General features: G+C 42.4%; 1 protein-coding gene and 1 long non-coding RNA gene across 2 annotated transcripts in view; one reads left to right on the forward strand and one right to left on the reverse strand.

Annotated features, from left to right (window-relative positions):
• LOC310795041 overlaps positions 1-15,786 on the forward strand; it is a 664,395-nt gene that overhangs the window by 282,979 nt on the left and 365,630 nt on the right. The window lies entirely within an intron of this gene.
• On the reverse strand, positions 1,736-14,183 carry LOC310794473 (uncharacterized protein; the record flags this gene model as incomplete). Its single annotated transcript, XM_083656460.1, has 3 exons — positions 14,012-14,183; positions 11,460-11,662; positions 1,736-1,856 (listed from the first exon to the last, which is right to left on the reverse strand). The coding sequence occupies exons 1-3, from the start codon at positions 14,162-14,164 to the stop codon at positions 1,736-1,738; spliced, it is 477 nt and encodes a 158-aa protein (XP_083512586.1). The 5' UTR covers positions 14,165-14,183.

Here is a 15,786-nt window from a genome sequence, read left to right on the forward strand (position 1 = left end):
AGAACCAGTCCTGTGATCTTATCTCATAGTAATCATCTAGTTCTGTCATGAATAGAACCAGGCCTGTGATCTTATCTCATAGTAATCATCTAGTTCTATGTCATGAATAGAACCAGTCCTGTGATCTTATCTCATAGTAACCATCTAGTTCTTCATGAACAGAACCAGGCCTGTGATCTTATCTCATAGTAATCATCTAGTTCTATGTCATGAACAGAACCAGTCCTGTGATCTTATCTCATAGTAACCATCTAGTTCTATGTCATGAATAGAACCAGGCCTGTGATCTTATCTCATAGTAACCATCTAGTTCTATGTCATGAACAGAACCAGGCCTGTGATCTTATCTCATAGTAACTGTCTAGTTCTATGTCATGAATAGAACCAGGCCTGTGATCTTATCTCATAGTAATCGTCTAGTTCTATGTCATGAACAGAACCAGGCCTGTGATCTTATCTCATAGTAATCGTCTAGTTCTATGTCATGAACAGAACCAGGCCTGTGATCTTATCTCATAGTAATCATCTAGTTCTATGTCATGAATAGAACCAGGCCTGTGATCTTATCTCATAGTAATCGTCTAGTTCTATGTCATGAATAGAACCAGGCCTGTGATCTTATCTCATAGTAATCGTCTAGTTATATGTCATGAACAGAACCAGGCCTGTGATCTTATCTCATAGTAATCATCTAGTTCTATGTCATGAACAGAACCAGGCCTGTGATCTTATCTCATAGTAACCATCTAGTTCTGTCATGAATAGAACCAGGCCTGTGATCTTATCTCATAGTAATCGTCTAGTTCTGTCATGAACAGAACCAGGCCTGTGATCTTATCTCATAGTAATCATCTAGTTCTGTCATGAACAGAACCAGGCCTGTGATCTTATCTCATAGTAATCATCTAGTTCTATGTCATGAATAGAACCAGGCCTGTGATCTTATCTCATAGTAACCATCTAGTTCTGTCATGAATAGAACCAGGCCTGTGATCTTATCTCATAGTAACCATCTAGTTCTGTCATGAACAGAACCAGGCCTGTGATCTTATCTCATAGTAACCATATAGTTCTGTCATGAACAGAACCAGGCCTGTGATCTTATCTCATAGTAACCATCTAGTTCTATGTCATGAATAGAACCAGGCCTGTGATCTTATCTCATAGTAACCATCTAGTTCTATGTCATAAATAGAACCAGGCCTGTGATCTTATCTCATAGTAATCATCTAGTTCTATGTCATGAATAGAAATCAGTCTACTTGTCGCCCTAGAGAAAGATGCTCACTTAATGCAGCAATGACGGCAGCTATAGTTGAACGTTTGGCTTAGTGCAGGTGTGAACGTTTGGCTTAGTGCAGGTGTGAACATTTGGCTTAGTGCAGGTGTGATCGTTTGGCTTAGTGCAGGTGTGAACGTTTGGCTTAGTGCAGGTGTGAACGTTTGGCTTAGTGCAGGTGTGAACATTTGGCTTAGTGCAGGTGTGAACATTTGGCTTAGTGCAGGTGTGAACAAAACATTCATACAATCGCTTTGTTTGTTGCCATAAAACATGCAAATATTAGCTGCCTCATAAAGATTGACATGTAAAACTGATGCAGCAGATAACAAAACCTACAGGGCATTTGTTGCCCTGTAGGTTTTGAATTGGAGCTGATGACTTCATTCATGAATTGATCTGAACTCTGACACTGCTCTACCTCTCCTTGTTTTCTGCCTCCAGGCTGTAGAGGACTCAGACGATGCCGTCGATTTTCCCACTGGTCCAAGTGATGCTTCCAGCAACAGCGCCCCTGGTGGTAATGCTGATGATGCCATCTACTCCCTGGTCCAGTTCCCCAACGCTGCGGTCGCCACTGAAACAGAGAGTGAAACCAGTACAGCCACCCTGTACTCTACCGTCCGTCACCCTGCCTGAGCATAGAGTACTGCAGGAATGAGTCAGGAAAAGCTGCATGTCGCCACTTCTGGTTCCTTGGTCCAAAAGTCAGTTGGTTAAATGCTTGAAATAATGTCTGTGGTTAACAAAAGTTTACTGTATGAAACAGCATAAATGTGTGTTTTTTTATGCGGTTTTCAGAAAACACTTCAAAAGTCGTACGATTTGGCCTCATTTGTGAAGATTGTTTTGCTGAAGACAAAGATCGCTGTTTTAACCTTTGTTAACCACAGACTTCATGCATTTAACCGAAATTCCCATTGACTTTTTCACGTAGAAACCAGGAAGTGCAGGGACTTCTGGTTAAGCCTATAAAAATATGCCACCCCATTTTATTCCTAAACAAGGTTAAGTTAAGTTAAGTTAAGTTAAGTTACATTGCATATGTAAACATACAATTTCAGAAAACGTGTAATACTTTTTTTGTCTTAACACATTGAGTGCCAAGGACATCTGTGCACGTCCTAAAAAAAAGTAACGAGGAGTGCCAAGGACGTCTGTGGACGTCCTAAAATCATAATTCATATTATTCCATAATTCTGCTGTTTAAGGTCGTACCTAGCCAGTGAGCATGAATCCCTTCAAGGGATCACACGGCGCCACCTTAAACATCGTCACGGAAGCTGCTCCACCCACCTCAGATCCTTCACTTTGTGCATGAGACAGCAGGGAAAGACGTGATCAAAGAGGAAACCGATGCATGCTTCAGCCAGAGCCGTATATATTGCTCTGTCTGCAGCGGAGAGTGGGCTCGGCTGCATCCGCGCTCACAACTGAGCTCTTATGCTTCTATCTATCTCCACACGATTTCCTGCCAGAAAGCCAGCATCTGAAGCCGAACGGCCAAGCCTTTTCGTTCAGTCGCGTTTGCCAGCGCGCATCATTTCCTCATGCGCGCTGGGATCTGTCCGGGGCAAAAACGGAGTCGAGAAAACAAACTCTGTGCGTGTGGGAGGAGCCCGCAGCTCAGAGGTGGAGAGGGGAAGGGGGGGGGGGGGAGGGGGGGGGGGGGGGGGGCACGCAGGCTGCACAGACACCACACCACGCCACCACATCAGAAAACACCAGCCAGAGTCAGTGAATGTGCTCGAAATTAGAGTGCAAAAGGTATTCATAAAAGTGACTATATCTTGGAAAGTAAAAAAAAACGACAGAAAACCCTTGAAAGTGCACTTTTTTCAGAGGCTGCCATTTCATAATGGAACTGTCTAGAAACAAAATTTCTTCTTTGGAAGAAGCAGGAGTGTTCAATGTTTCATTAAAGTCCAGCCCCATCAATATAGCCATAATAGAAAAAATTCTATAGCTGTTTTCAACTGAATGGAAGTGAATCTGGCACAGGCTGCAGACAATTTTACTGAAGCGCTGTGGCACTCAATGTGTTAATGTATAAATCAACTGGGGAAGGTTCAAGGTGATATCAGTTCAAACATTTGCCCTTGTCTCACCTTAAAAGAGCATGATGCAGGTTAAACACCACTTCACATTAATATGTGGGACTTTTATGTAGCAATTAGGATTCTCTTTTGCTTTTTTCATAGCTGCATCTAGACTGCACACATAAAACAAGCAAATCTAGCAATAACACCTGTGATGATTTTAATACGCAATAATCAATCGGATCATTACCTCCATACGCCCAGCGTCCGTCGAGAGGCGGACCTCCTCTCTGCAGCTAAAACTGATCTCCTGAGCTCCAGTGAGTGCAGCATGCGTTCGTCTCCGACGATAAGTTATCCACCTGAGCCCATTCATGGCTCTTTTTTAAAAGATAAATTATATTTCCACATTATTTTGAAAAACTGAATGCATATTGGGGATCAACTAGATGTACTACTTAGTTACGTTTGACTACTGGATCTATTAAAACTTCATAAAGTGCTATATTAACCATAGATAGAGCCCAAACAAACAGAAACTAAATAGTTACCTTTCGGAGAAAACATGGCTGCACGGAGTTGTCTCTGCTCCTTGAATGCCGAAATGCATTCTGGGCAGTTTTGAATTATCGTAACAGAGGGCCAAAAAGATCATTGTTGGAAGGTAAATGATCATACAAATACAATAATTATCATAAGTCTGGTGTTTTGTAAAGTTTTCTGCTGTACACATTGACTGTATATTATTATTATTACAGTAAGTACAGTAGCCCAAGTGTCGTCACAGGTGCATTATAATGCCACCGTTTTCTCCATATTTCTGCCATGCGGCCATGTTTTAATTTTGTTTTTGTGTTTTTGGGGGTATTTTCATAAGAATCTTGAGTGCTAACTGTAATTTTTTTTTTTTTTTTTTACCTGCACCACGCTTAAAGAGTAAAGACCAAATTCAATTATTTGTAAAGCCTGACATCTAGTGGTTAAAGGCAGAATTGTAATAGCTTGAGACTTGACTTGACTTGGGTTCTGGTGACTTGGGACTTGAGTCTTTGATGACTTTAAAGGGTTTCTAAAGTCTTGACTTGAGATCTTGTGTTTGTGTAAATGACTTAGATTGAAAGTGATGAGATTTGTTCCAGCAGACAACTGAATTTAAATTGTTTTCTGAATTTGTAAGGAATGATTCAATATTGAAGTTGAAACTGATTATATAAATCAAACTCATTATGCTCTTTTCAGGTTTTTATATTGAACCCACATTGCACTGAAAGGTCCTAGGGGGGTGTGGGTGACGAGAGGGGGCGTGGTCAGGAAAGGGGCAGTGCTAGGGAAGAGGGGCCATAACTAGCGATCGGTAGGTCGTTTCGAGTCGGGGGTTCGAGGGGTGGATAGGGGATGTGGGTGGTTTAGGGTAGCTTAGGGTAGCGTTAGGTGCAGGCCCATTTTCTATGCTGAAAACAACTCGCCATGTTGTTGAGGTAACCTTAAAATATTGCCTTAAAGTGCCATAAGGCTGAATGGCCACACCACGGCGCCGTCGCCTTCAAGGAAGTTACGCATGTTAAATTATTTATTGTTGTTCATTTGTTAAACCATCCATGATCCACGGTGAGGTTTTAAACCACTGAGGTGAGATTTTTTTTTATCAGCTTTGAGTTATTATCCCATCTGCACAAATTGCAATTGTTCACAGTTATTGTATTTTGTTACAATGTTTTTTGCTTCAGAAATAAATTGAGATGAAACTGTCATGTCTGTCAATGAGGTTCTGTCATTTCCCTCTTAGTAAATGTAGTGAGGGAAGTGGCCAATGGAGGAAAAGCAGCAATGACATATCAAACTAATATCACCTTCAGGTCAGTGGCTGATGATCAGACACGTGCACACATAGACATCAAAGGGGGCAGGAGCCCCTGCCCTTTTGGTCGTCTCTGAGAAAAGTGCCCTTTAGTTTTGCAGGATATAGAGTCTCTTACATTGGTGAAATTCACAGACAACTTGCTAATCTTGATTTTTATCACAAATTAAGTTGTAACCTCACTTTGAGTTTTAAAGATAAGATACACTTCGTTTTAAAGGGCTTTTTTTGATGCAAGTGACATAAATAAAAATGAATATTAATATATGAAAGTTGAGTGTCCTGTCACACCTGTTATCTATATCCTCCCTAAAATACATAAGAGTTACACCACGGTTCCACCTGGCTGACCCATTGTGTCGGGTATTGTTCTCTCCAGAAAATAATCTCCTCTTTTGTTGATCACCTTCTTAAACCACATGTTGTCTCACTCCCCTCTTACGTCAGGGACTCGAGTGATTCATTCAGGTTTTACAAGCTGTAGATTCAGTAGAAAAGGATGCGCTCCTGGTCACTCTTGATGTGGAGTTTATATACTAATATCCCACATCAAGGTGGCCTTGAGGCAATTGAATGTTTTCTTGATCAGAGGACAGTTTGCAGCCGCAGCACAAGATGTTTGAAACATCTCACTGAAATAGTGCTCACTAACAATTTATTTTTGTTTGAGAAAGACTTCTATTTACAAATGTGTGTCACTGCCATGGGGAGTAAAATGGCTCCAAATTATGCTAATCTGTATGATGGCCTTTTTGAAACTAATATTGTCCCTAATCATGAATGCAATCTTTTTCTACCTCACATCTGTTTATGGAAATGGTACATTGATGATATTTTCTTGATCTGGACTGGGTCTGTCGTGGAACTGGCTGCTTTTCACACTTTTTTAAACAACAGCAGTGAACGTCTGAAATTCACTATGGCCTCTGACCAGTCTTCCATTAGTTTCCTTGATATTTTGATTTGTAAAACTAATGACAGACTCACCATAGATCTGTATAGAAAACCCACAGACCGTAACTCCTTACTCCATGCTGAGAGCTACCACCCTACACCACTTAAAAAGGGCATTCGCATTGGCCAGTTCAAACACCTACGTAGGAACTGTAGTTCTGATAAGTCTTTTTTTGCACACTCTAATGATCTTGAGGCACGGTTCCAGCAGCGTGGTTAGACTGAGCACTGGATTCAACCAGCCTCCATTAAATATTGAGGGTGCTCGCAACTAGATTGTCTCTCCACCAGGGAGAGACACAGCGAAGAACAACCGATCAATTGCTCTATCCAATGCTATGCAATGCTCTCTTTTTCAGGAGTGCCCTGTTCACATTCATGCACACATTCATACCTGGAAGCTGACCAGTACAACCACAGTCTGATCTGCTGACCACTGATCCAACCACCAAGGCCACTGATCAGCTCCACTGGAGCGGTTGGGCTTAAGGGCCTTGCTCAAGGACACCTCAGTGGTGGTAATGAGGGAGGGGCAAGCGCTGCCTTTTCACTTTCCCCACCCAGATTTATCCTGCCGGTCCCGGGGATTGAACCGACGACCTTCTGGTCACAAGCTCGCTTCTCTAACTTTAACACAACATGCATATATTAAACTCTTCAGCTACATTAAGCTACATTATGTAACTTGTTACCTGAAATTTTGGTGGAAGAAAAGCCCGCTTATATCGGTAGGTTGATATCGGTTGATATCGGTATCGGAAATTAAGAGTTGGACATTATCGGATATCGGTAAAAAAGCCAATATCGAACATCCCTAGTATAGAACATAGAATAGTATAATATAGAACTGCCACCTAGGGGAGGTGATATTAATGCTCGAGAGAAGCATTCTGGATTTCAACTTTAGACACAGTTAATCGGGGGCCTCAATGAGTCCTTTGACTTGAGAGCTTTCCTGTAGTCTTTTGGTCATTAGTAGCTACACCCTTTTTACTTTCAGTCTTCTCTCTTTTTATTCTGTGGGCCAGATACTCACCTATATACTATTGCCTGCATCCTGTGTCGGTTAGCAGGTTTGCAGGCCTTAAGTCTTGGAGGTTTCTCCATTATTTTTAACTTTATATATACATTTTCATTTAGGATGGTTCCAACCAATGTGGCCATTTAGATAACTTTTTGGGGTTCTCTCCTTTTCTATTTACTTCATTATTGCCTCATATCTTGTCCTTGTATTTAATTACCAGTGTAGGTTGTCCTTTGAGACTCGTTGTTCAGCCCAGGTTATTCATGCAAAGTCCTTTGGTTCAGTCTGGTATTTCTGGTGACTAGACTTTTATATACATTACTCATGACATTGTTGCTTTTATACAACAAGTTTACAAGTTTAGATCAATTCTCACTCTTTGGAGCATTAGCACCTCGTATAGACCAAATCACCGTGACGTCACCATGTAAACAAATTTACTTCCGGGTACCACTTGGGGAAGGCGGCAGGTTTAATGTGCGTGTTGTCAAATAAATGCTGTCAAACCCTCTCGTTGTTTTCGGCCGACTACTTTCAATTTAAATGGTTAAACGGTTGGTAAACATGCTTGTCCGACGTATCTAGCCTTTCTTCTGTGTTTGTTTTATGTAGTGTTAGCTAGCTAATAACGTTTGTTTGTCTGTCAAACTCGCAGTTTTTTTGCAGACTCGTTAACGTTACAGACAAGAGCTACTGACGCCACGCCACGTTAATTTAATTTAGCTTCAAGTCTACTCTGGTCTGGTCCAACAGGTAAATTAGCTAGTCTGGTCTCCACTAACGTTAGTGAAAGTGTTGTTATGAATGATATTAAACAACAACACAACACGGACGAACCATTTTTGTCTTCTTTGTCAGTTTGTGCCGTCCACCGCCATTATAATGTGTGGACCCAGGGGTAACCGGAAGTAAATGTAAACAACCACACTGATACTTCCTGAAATGAGTAGGGCATCTTGGTTTCCTGTGGATGAACTGATTAATGTCAGGTGTGCCTGACTGCTGCAGTCACAACAACAGTGGTCAGGCACACCTGACATTAATCAGTTCATCCAATAGTGTAGGACAGGAAACCAGGGCAGTTTCTCAATAAGGGTTCTTGTGTGTTCTTGCGTTCTTGTGTCCCTGTGAAACGTCATCAGTCACAGCCCAAGTACTGTTCCAATACAAAGTTCACATTTCGCCAAGAACGCTTAAAATTCCCGGATGTGTTCTCGACACTCCCACTTTACCGAGGATGCTCTGGGTGGTGACTTGTGTCAACTTGGCAAGGCAGATATCCCAGCATTCATTTAGGCATAAGCAGAGGCAGAACGCAGCAGAGAAGACACCATAAGCTCCGGGACGTTTTTTACAAGACATGACCTCTGTTATACGCATGGAGAGACTTAGGTTCCTGAGAACCAATACACTTAGAACATAAGCACCTTAGGTGGCTGGCGGCACCACTTTGTAAAGTTGATTATATTGTTTTGTTTTGTTTTTCCTTTCTTTGCCCTGTGTCTGAGCCTGTTTGTCTGTTTTGTCTTGTTTGTGTTCTATACAAATTTAAAATATGGGGGGGGGGGGGGGGGAACAGCACAGCACAGCAATATTGCAGAGTCGGCAGTCACATGATTTTCATAATGGCATACAATACAATAACCTTTTATTTTGATCATTATAGTAGTTGCATACACAATGGGCTAATGGAGACCCAGACCTATAGAAGTCTGGCATAGCATACGACACTAATAAGACCCCAATGAGTGCACTAACAATATCAAGATACATAGTGAAGCGGAGGTACCGGTAATTCAGTGGTCCATGACAATAACATGGAGCGACAAACATGTTTATCCTGACAATGGGGTCCTGCACACCTTTGCGATACACAACTGGTTGGGAATTCTCCTATCTGCACCAAAACAACCTGTGAGGATAATTGAAGGAATGCTCTGCAGTCACTGACTATTTTCACTATAACGTATATCCCTGAGTGAGAGAAAAGTTAGCTGGTTAGGCCAGGCCGCCTACAATTAAGAGTTCATGTTTCAGAAGGCGTTCATACAGTACAGTGAACATACAAGAATAAGTAAAAATTACGGTAGTATAAATGTGAATAAATGTAATAATAGAAAAAGTATAAATGTAATAAATGTATTAATACGTATAAATGTAATAGATGTAAAAGTAAAATAAGTATAAATGTAACAAATGTATTAGTTTGTTAGCTGATAAGATAGATATGATATAATGTGAGTGTTGACCAAATGCACAGAGTAAATATTCAAACCTGGGAAGAGATTTAATTTGCCGTTACAACCCTTGAAGGGATAGTTCAGTTTTTTGATGTGGGGTTGTATGAGGTAGGTCTACTTGCATACAGTCAGTGGACTACATGCAGTAGAATGCAGGTCTACTTGCATACAGTCAGTGGACTACATGCAGTAGAATGCAGGTCTACTTGCATACAGGCAGGGGGCTACATGCAGTAGAATGCAGGTCTACTTGCATACAGTCAGTGGACTACATGCAGTAGAATGCAGGTCTACTTGCATACAGTCAGTGGACTACATGCAGTAGAATGCAGGTCTACTTGCATACAGTCAGTAGACTACATGCAGTAGAATGCAGGTCTACTTGCATACAGTCAGTAGACTACATGCAGTAGAATGCAGGCGGTGTGGTCCTGAGGTAGGTCTACTTGCATCCAGTCAGTGGACTACATGCAGTAGAATGCAGGCGGTGTGGTCCTGAGGTAGGTCTACTTGCATCCAGTCAGTGGACTACATGCAGTAGAATGCAGGTCTACTTGCATACAGTCAGTAGACTACATGCGGTAGAATGCAGGCGGTGTGGTCCTGAGGTAGGTCTACTTGCATCCAGTCAGTGGACTACATGCAGTAGAATGCAGGTCTACTTGCATACAGGCAGTGGACTACATGCAGTAGAATGCAGGTCTACTTGCATACAGTCAGTAGACTACATGCAGTAGAATGCAGGTCTACTTGCATACAGTCAGTGGACTACATGCAGTAGAATGCAGGTCTACTTGCATACAGTCAGTGGACTACATGCAGTAGAATGCAGGTCTACTTGCATACAGTCAGTAGACTACATGCAGTAGAATGCAGGTGGTGTGGTCCTGAGGTAGGTCTACTTGCATCCAGTCAGTGGACTACATGCAGTAGAATGCAGGTCTACTTGCATACATGCAGTATAATGCAGGTCTACTTGCATACAGTCAGTAGACTACATGCAGTAGAATGCAGGCGGTGTGGTCCTGAGGTAGGTCTACTTGTATCCAGTCAGTAGACTACATGCAGTAGAATGCAGGCGGTGTGGTCCTGAGGTAGGTCTACTTGCATACAGTCAGTGGGCTACATGCAGTAGAATGCAGGCGGTGTGGTCCTGATGTAGGTCTACTTGCATCCAGTCAGTGGGCTACATGCAGTAGAATGCAGGTCTACTTGCATACAGGCAGTGGACTACATGCAGTAGAATGCAGGCGGCACAGTCCCAGTTTGGAGAAATGGAGTCCAGCCAGTTGGAGTCCAGATCAGACGGGCCACTCTGAGGTTTGAATATGAGCTGCTTGCTTCCGGGCTCCGCCTTCGTGCCCCCATAGTTAAAAAGAACAGATACAAAAAAAGAACAGATACAAAAACTCCTTTGTGCCTGTCTCTATCAGAGCGATGAACGCTGCCGGGGTACAAATGTAATGCTTCCCTATCTGCCGTTGCTGTTATTTTATGTTATTTTATTTATTTTATCCTTTTATCCTTAGGGGTACGGTACAGTACATCTGGATATTTATATACTTTCTCTGCCCTTTGGTCTGGACCGTGGTTTTGCTTTGTGCTTTTGATACAATGATACATTGTAGCTCTTTCTTGTAATATAAATGTGTCGAGAGTGAAGGCAGTCACTCGCCACACTGCACTTTGCTACTGTGCACCTTAACCCATTGATACCTGATGCAGCATCTGTGTGTGTATCCCTTTAAGACGCGGTTCGCGGTCTTAAAGGGATACACACACAAATGAGGGATATACGCGCAAATGCTGCATCAGGTATCAATGGGCTAAATCTCTACTGTGCACTTTAGATCGCTGCTGTTGTCATATTTGCACTTTAACTGTTGTGCTGCACTTTAAACTGCTGCTCTAGACTAATTTTATAATGTTTTCATTTGTCTTATCTGTTATTATGTATGTACTCGTATTGCGCTTTTTGCAACCCAAATTGCCCTTTTGGGACACTTAATAAACTTGAATCTTGAATTGGTTTACACCACTGCAACCTTTCCCTGTGACGTTCTACCCTTTTGGGAACCCATTGGGAGATTGTTGCTTAATGACCTGCTGGATGAGGGGAAGGATGATGCGAAGGATGCATTGAGCAACAATACCAAATATGATCAAAAAGATGACGCAGAACACCAGGGAAACCATGTTGAACCATCGGGCTTTCTGGCCGTGCTTTCTGGCCGCCTCCATGTCTCCTGCCACCTTCAGGTCCCTGGCCTGAAACACACAGCACAGGTTAGAGGTTACAGGTTAGAAGTTAAACGTAATTTATGCTCACGCGAAATCGCCAGCGCACGACTGTGCCGACGGGTCGCCGCAGCTGGGCGTCCTAGCGGCGCAGCTCGGCGGAGGGGGGCGTGCAGCTCCGCTGCGCCAAGGCGGACGTGACGTGACCAGCACGAGAGCTGTGATTGGCCGTAGCCTTGGGCCACGCACATGTCCGCTGACATACTTGTTGTGAAGAATGAGGAAATGCCATTTCCTCATTTAACAGTGCTTGTCCCTCATCTAGCAAAGCCTTCTGCAGGCTCACCGGAATGAGTTTTGAAATGGAGGGACAATAAAATGTCCCCCCACCGACATGACTGCAAGTTCTTGGTAAACGACACGATAATATGTCATTATGTAATGGACATGAGTGTACCACAAGCCACCTAGTGTTTTGAACATGTACCGCAGCCAACGCGCCGAGTTACGTTCGAGTATGCACATGTCTCGCTGTCGCTGCTAGTCGGCTGCAAGGCTCCAAGTCGAGGCTGCGCAGAACCCTGTCAGCGCCTTTAGAGCAGGGTAGGCCCCCTCCAAGGACTGTGTGTGTGTGTGTGTGGGGGGGGGGGGGGACTGTCTCCATTGTTAGTCACAGTGTAATGTTGACGTTGTGCCACTAGGGCGCGGCAACAATGAATATGGACTCAGTGGTAAAGCAGGTCATACAGTTAAAGTTATAATACACAGACTGAGTTAATGTGAGAGGCAATGGGTAATTTATTGTATCATTCCGAACACTCACGCCCCTGGTGTTGTATGACATAATGTGACCTGCTCTATCAACATCAGTCACATTGACCCCGAAACACATTTTGAGTTGTATACACTGTTGGAAAGAGGATAATGTAACCTTTCAGGTGATATCAAAATTATCTTCTTTTTTTTTACCTTTATTTATACAGGGGGAGTCTCACTGAGAGCAATGCTCTCTTTTTCAGGAGTGCCCTGTTCACATTCACACACACATTCATACCTGGAAGCTGCCCAGTACAACCACAGTCTGATCTGCTGGCCACTGAGCAGCTCCACTGGAGCGGTTGGGGATAAGGGCCTTGCTCAAGGGCACCTCAGTGGTGGTAATGAGGGAGGGGCAAGCGCTGCCTTTTCACTTTCCCCACCCAGATTTATCCTGCCGGTCCCGGGGATTGAACCGACGACCTTCCGGTCACAAGCTCGCTTCTCTAACCATTGGGCCACCACAAAAAAAAATAAAAAAAATCCTAACACTGGTGTTGACCTGCTGTATCAAAATCAGTCACATTGACCCCGAAACACATTTTGAGTTGTATACACTGTTGGAAAGAGGAGAATGTAACCTTACAGGTGATATCAAAATTATCTTTCTGCCCTGCATCACCCAGGTGGGTGCTACACATCGGTGGTGGATGAGTTGAGTTCCCTCCCCTGATATGTGAAGCACTGAGTGTCTTGAAAGGCGCTATATAAATCCAAACAATTATTGTTTGTGCGGGTCATATTTATTGCCTATGGTAGTTCTTATATTTTCTGCTGTATTGAGTAAAGACATGACAATTACAGTTATTACATTGTGAGGAGAGTATAGGCAACAGAAATATATGGTCAGTCTATCAGAATCAGAATCACTTTTATTGCCTCAACAACAAAAATCTGATGAAAAAATACATTTTGTTTTTAAGTTTTGATTTGAGTGAAATGTTCTATGGTCCCTCGTGATTCCAAATATAGCAGAATCACTTGATTTGACAAAGTAAAACAATTTGTATCTGCATTTCACTAACTATGGCTGGAAAAAGAATGGCTAAACCGGAAGTAGGTGTGACTTTGGCTCTCTCAATTGTGGGACGGCAGCATTAATGTATCTTCCTTTCTTATTTTATTGACAGGTGTGACTTGCACTTGCCAACAAATTAACGTTTCAGTCACCAGTGGCGTATTGACCCCAGAGAAGCTTAATAATGTAGCCTACATGGGGCAAAAACACTGTGTGTCTGTGGGAGAAAATTACATACTGCACATTTAACAGATATAAACAGTTGACAGCTAGGTGAGGTACCCTAAGTTTACAAAATAATAGTACAAATATGTATATGTAACACTGTTAAGAAGCTGTACTGAAAAACAAATAAACAAATTGGTAAAAAAAAAAAAAAAAAAAAAAAAAAAACGATAGTTGAGAGATAGAGTTAGTTTGGGGAATTATACTGTTTTCCCCATTTTCCCACAGTCAGAAACTAATAAACGTATTAGGACAGACCTTCAATTGGTGTAGCCTGAAGTATGTCAATGGGTCTGTCATGGGAATACAAAACAACGTACCTTGAATGAGTGGTGGAGCGCCCCTAACCCAAAGCAGCAGGGGCCGTAAACCAAGGAGCAGATGGACCAAAGGATGTAGTCCCGGGGCAGACGTTTGTGGTGGGTTTGATTGTCCTCCGGCTCGGGGCTGGCAGGCTGGAGGGGCTCCTCCATTGGATCTGAATGGCGATGTAGTGGAAGCTCCATCTCAGCTTTTGGACAAGAAATAAGGTGAAAAAATGTGTGCAGTCTTCACTCAGCACCACCAGTGCAGTGATGTGCGTTGAGTTTGAGCAAGGCAAGTCGTCCAATGAACCCACTGGACCATATTGGGGAAGTTGTGGTGGCTTGAAATGTGCCTGTGTCAACATAAATCCTCTTGTTGTGCAGTGCAGAATTACTGAGAAGCAGGGCCGGTTCCAGAACAAGATGACTAGGGATATATCCTAGATAGGAAGGGGTGCACATGCACGGGCCGACCCGGGTGGCTGAAAAATTTGACATGTTATTTTACTAAAAATAATGCATTTTACCATCATTTCAGGTAGAATGATACCAGCCAAGCAAGAATATTTCAAGTGTTTCAAGTGCTTTACTGAAATATTTATCTGAAATAAAACAAAAGACCTAGCTATTTTTTTTTTTTTTTAATGATTTTTATTGAAGGACAGACATGACAAACATGAACAGTCAACAGTACGGTAATAGTGAGCCAATCGTGATGCATAGGCCACAATATCAGCTTGTTTAACTGTTAGAGTAGTGTGGTCTTCTGGAGCTCCAAATAGTGAGATGAAAGTACAGGGTTGCAAATCCTTTCCTAAAATATCTGACATGGTTCTAAAAACAGAGGTCCAAAAATGACTTAGTTTGGGACAGAAATAAAACGTATGAGACAAGTCTGCAGGAGTGTTGTTGCAGCGGTCACATCTGTTGTCAACATTCGGATATATCTCGGCCAGCCTGGCCTTGCTAAAGTGAGTACGGTGCAGGACCTTAAACTGTATAAGCCCGAGGCGTGCAAATGATGTAGATTAATGTATCCTATCAACAGCTGCATCCCAAAACTCATCTGTAAGCTCCGACCCCAACTCGGCTTCCCAGACTAATTTAGTTTTCAGAAGAGTATGAGTATCTAATGACATGAGGTGATCGTACATTTGTGAAATTATACGCCTTTGATTGGGCAGGATTTCCAGACATCTGTCCCAAGGTAGCCTGGGAGGTACATGTGGAAAAGTTGGGAATCGGGCCTGGACAAAATGTCTCACCTGAAAGTACCGAGACCTAGCTAGTTTTAATAGTTTCAAAAGCCTACGAAATGAAGTAAATAGGATGGTCACTAAGGCAAAAAAAGAGTTTATTAGCGACAACATCCTTAAAGCCCCAATCAGTAAGATTTTTGACATTTTTTACCTTAACACATTGACTGCCAGCCGTTTTTTTTTTACTGTAGGTAGCTTCTGCCAGGCCTTTTTTTGAGGATTCTGGCTCATTTTACAAGAGCCGAGCATAATTTTCTGGTTGGACTTTGTGAACACAAAGTTCAGAAAAGTACTAATAGAATGTGTGCTTTCTCTGTCTAAAAGAGTTAGTTTGTAGAGTTAGTAGTTATGTAGATATTAGCCGTTGAGTACAGCATGGTTTCAGCGTCTGGAAATTTATTCAGAGATAAATGGCTTTTTGTGAAATTCGATAGAACAGTCACTTTAACCATTCATTTTTGGCATCAGTAAGACCGTCAGACATTCTAAACAATAGTTTTGAACAGTAATTTCCTCCATAACAGCAGGAAA

This window comes from Poromitra crassiceps (genome assembly GCF_964638095.1).
Source record: "Poromitra crassiceps genome assembly, chromosome: 20".
NCBI lineage: Eukaryota > Metazoa > Chordata > Actinopteri > Beryciformes > Melamphaidae > Poromitra > Poromitra crassiceps.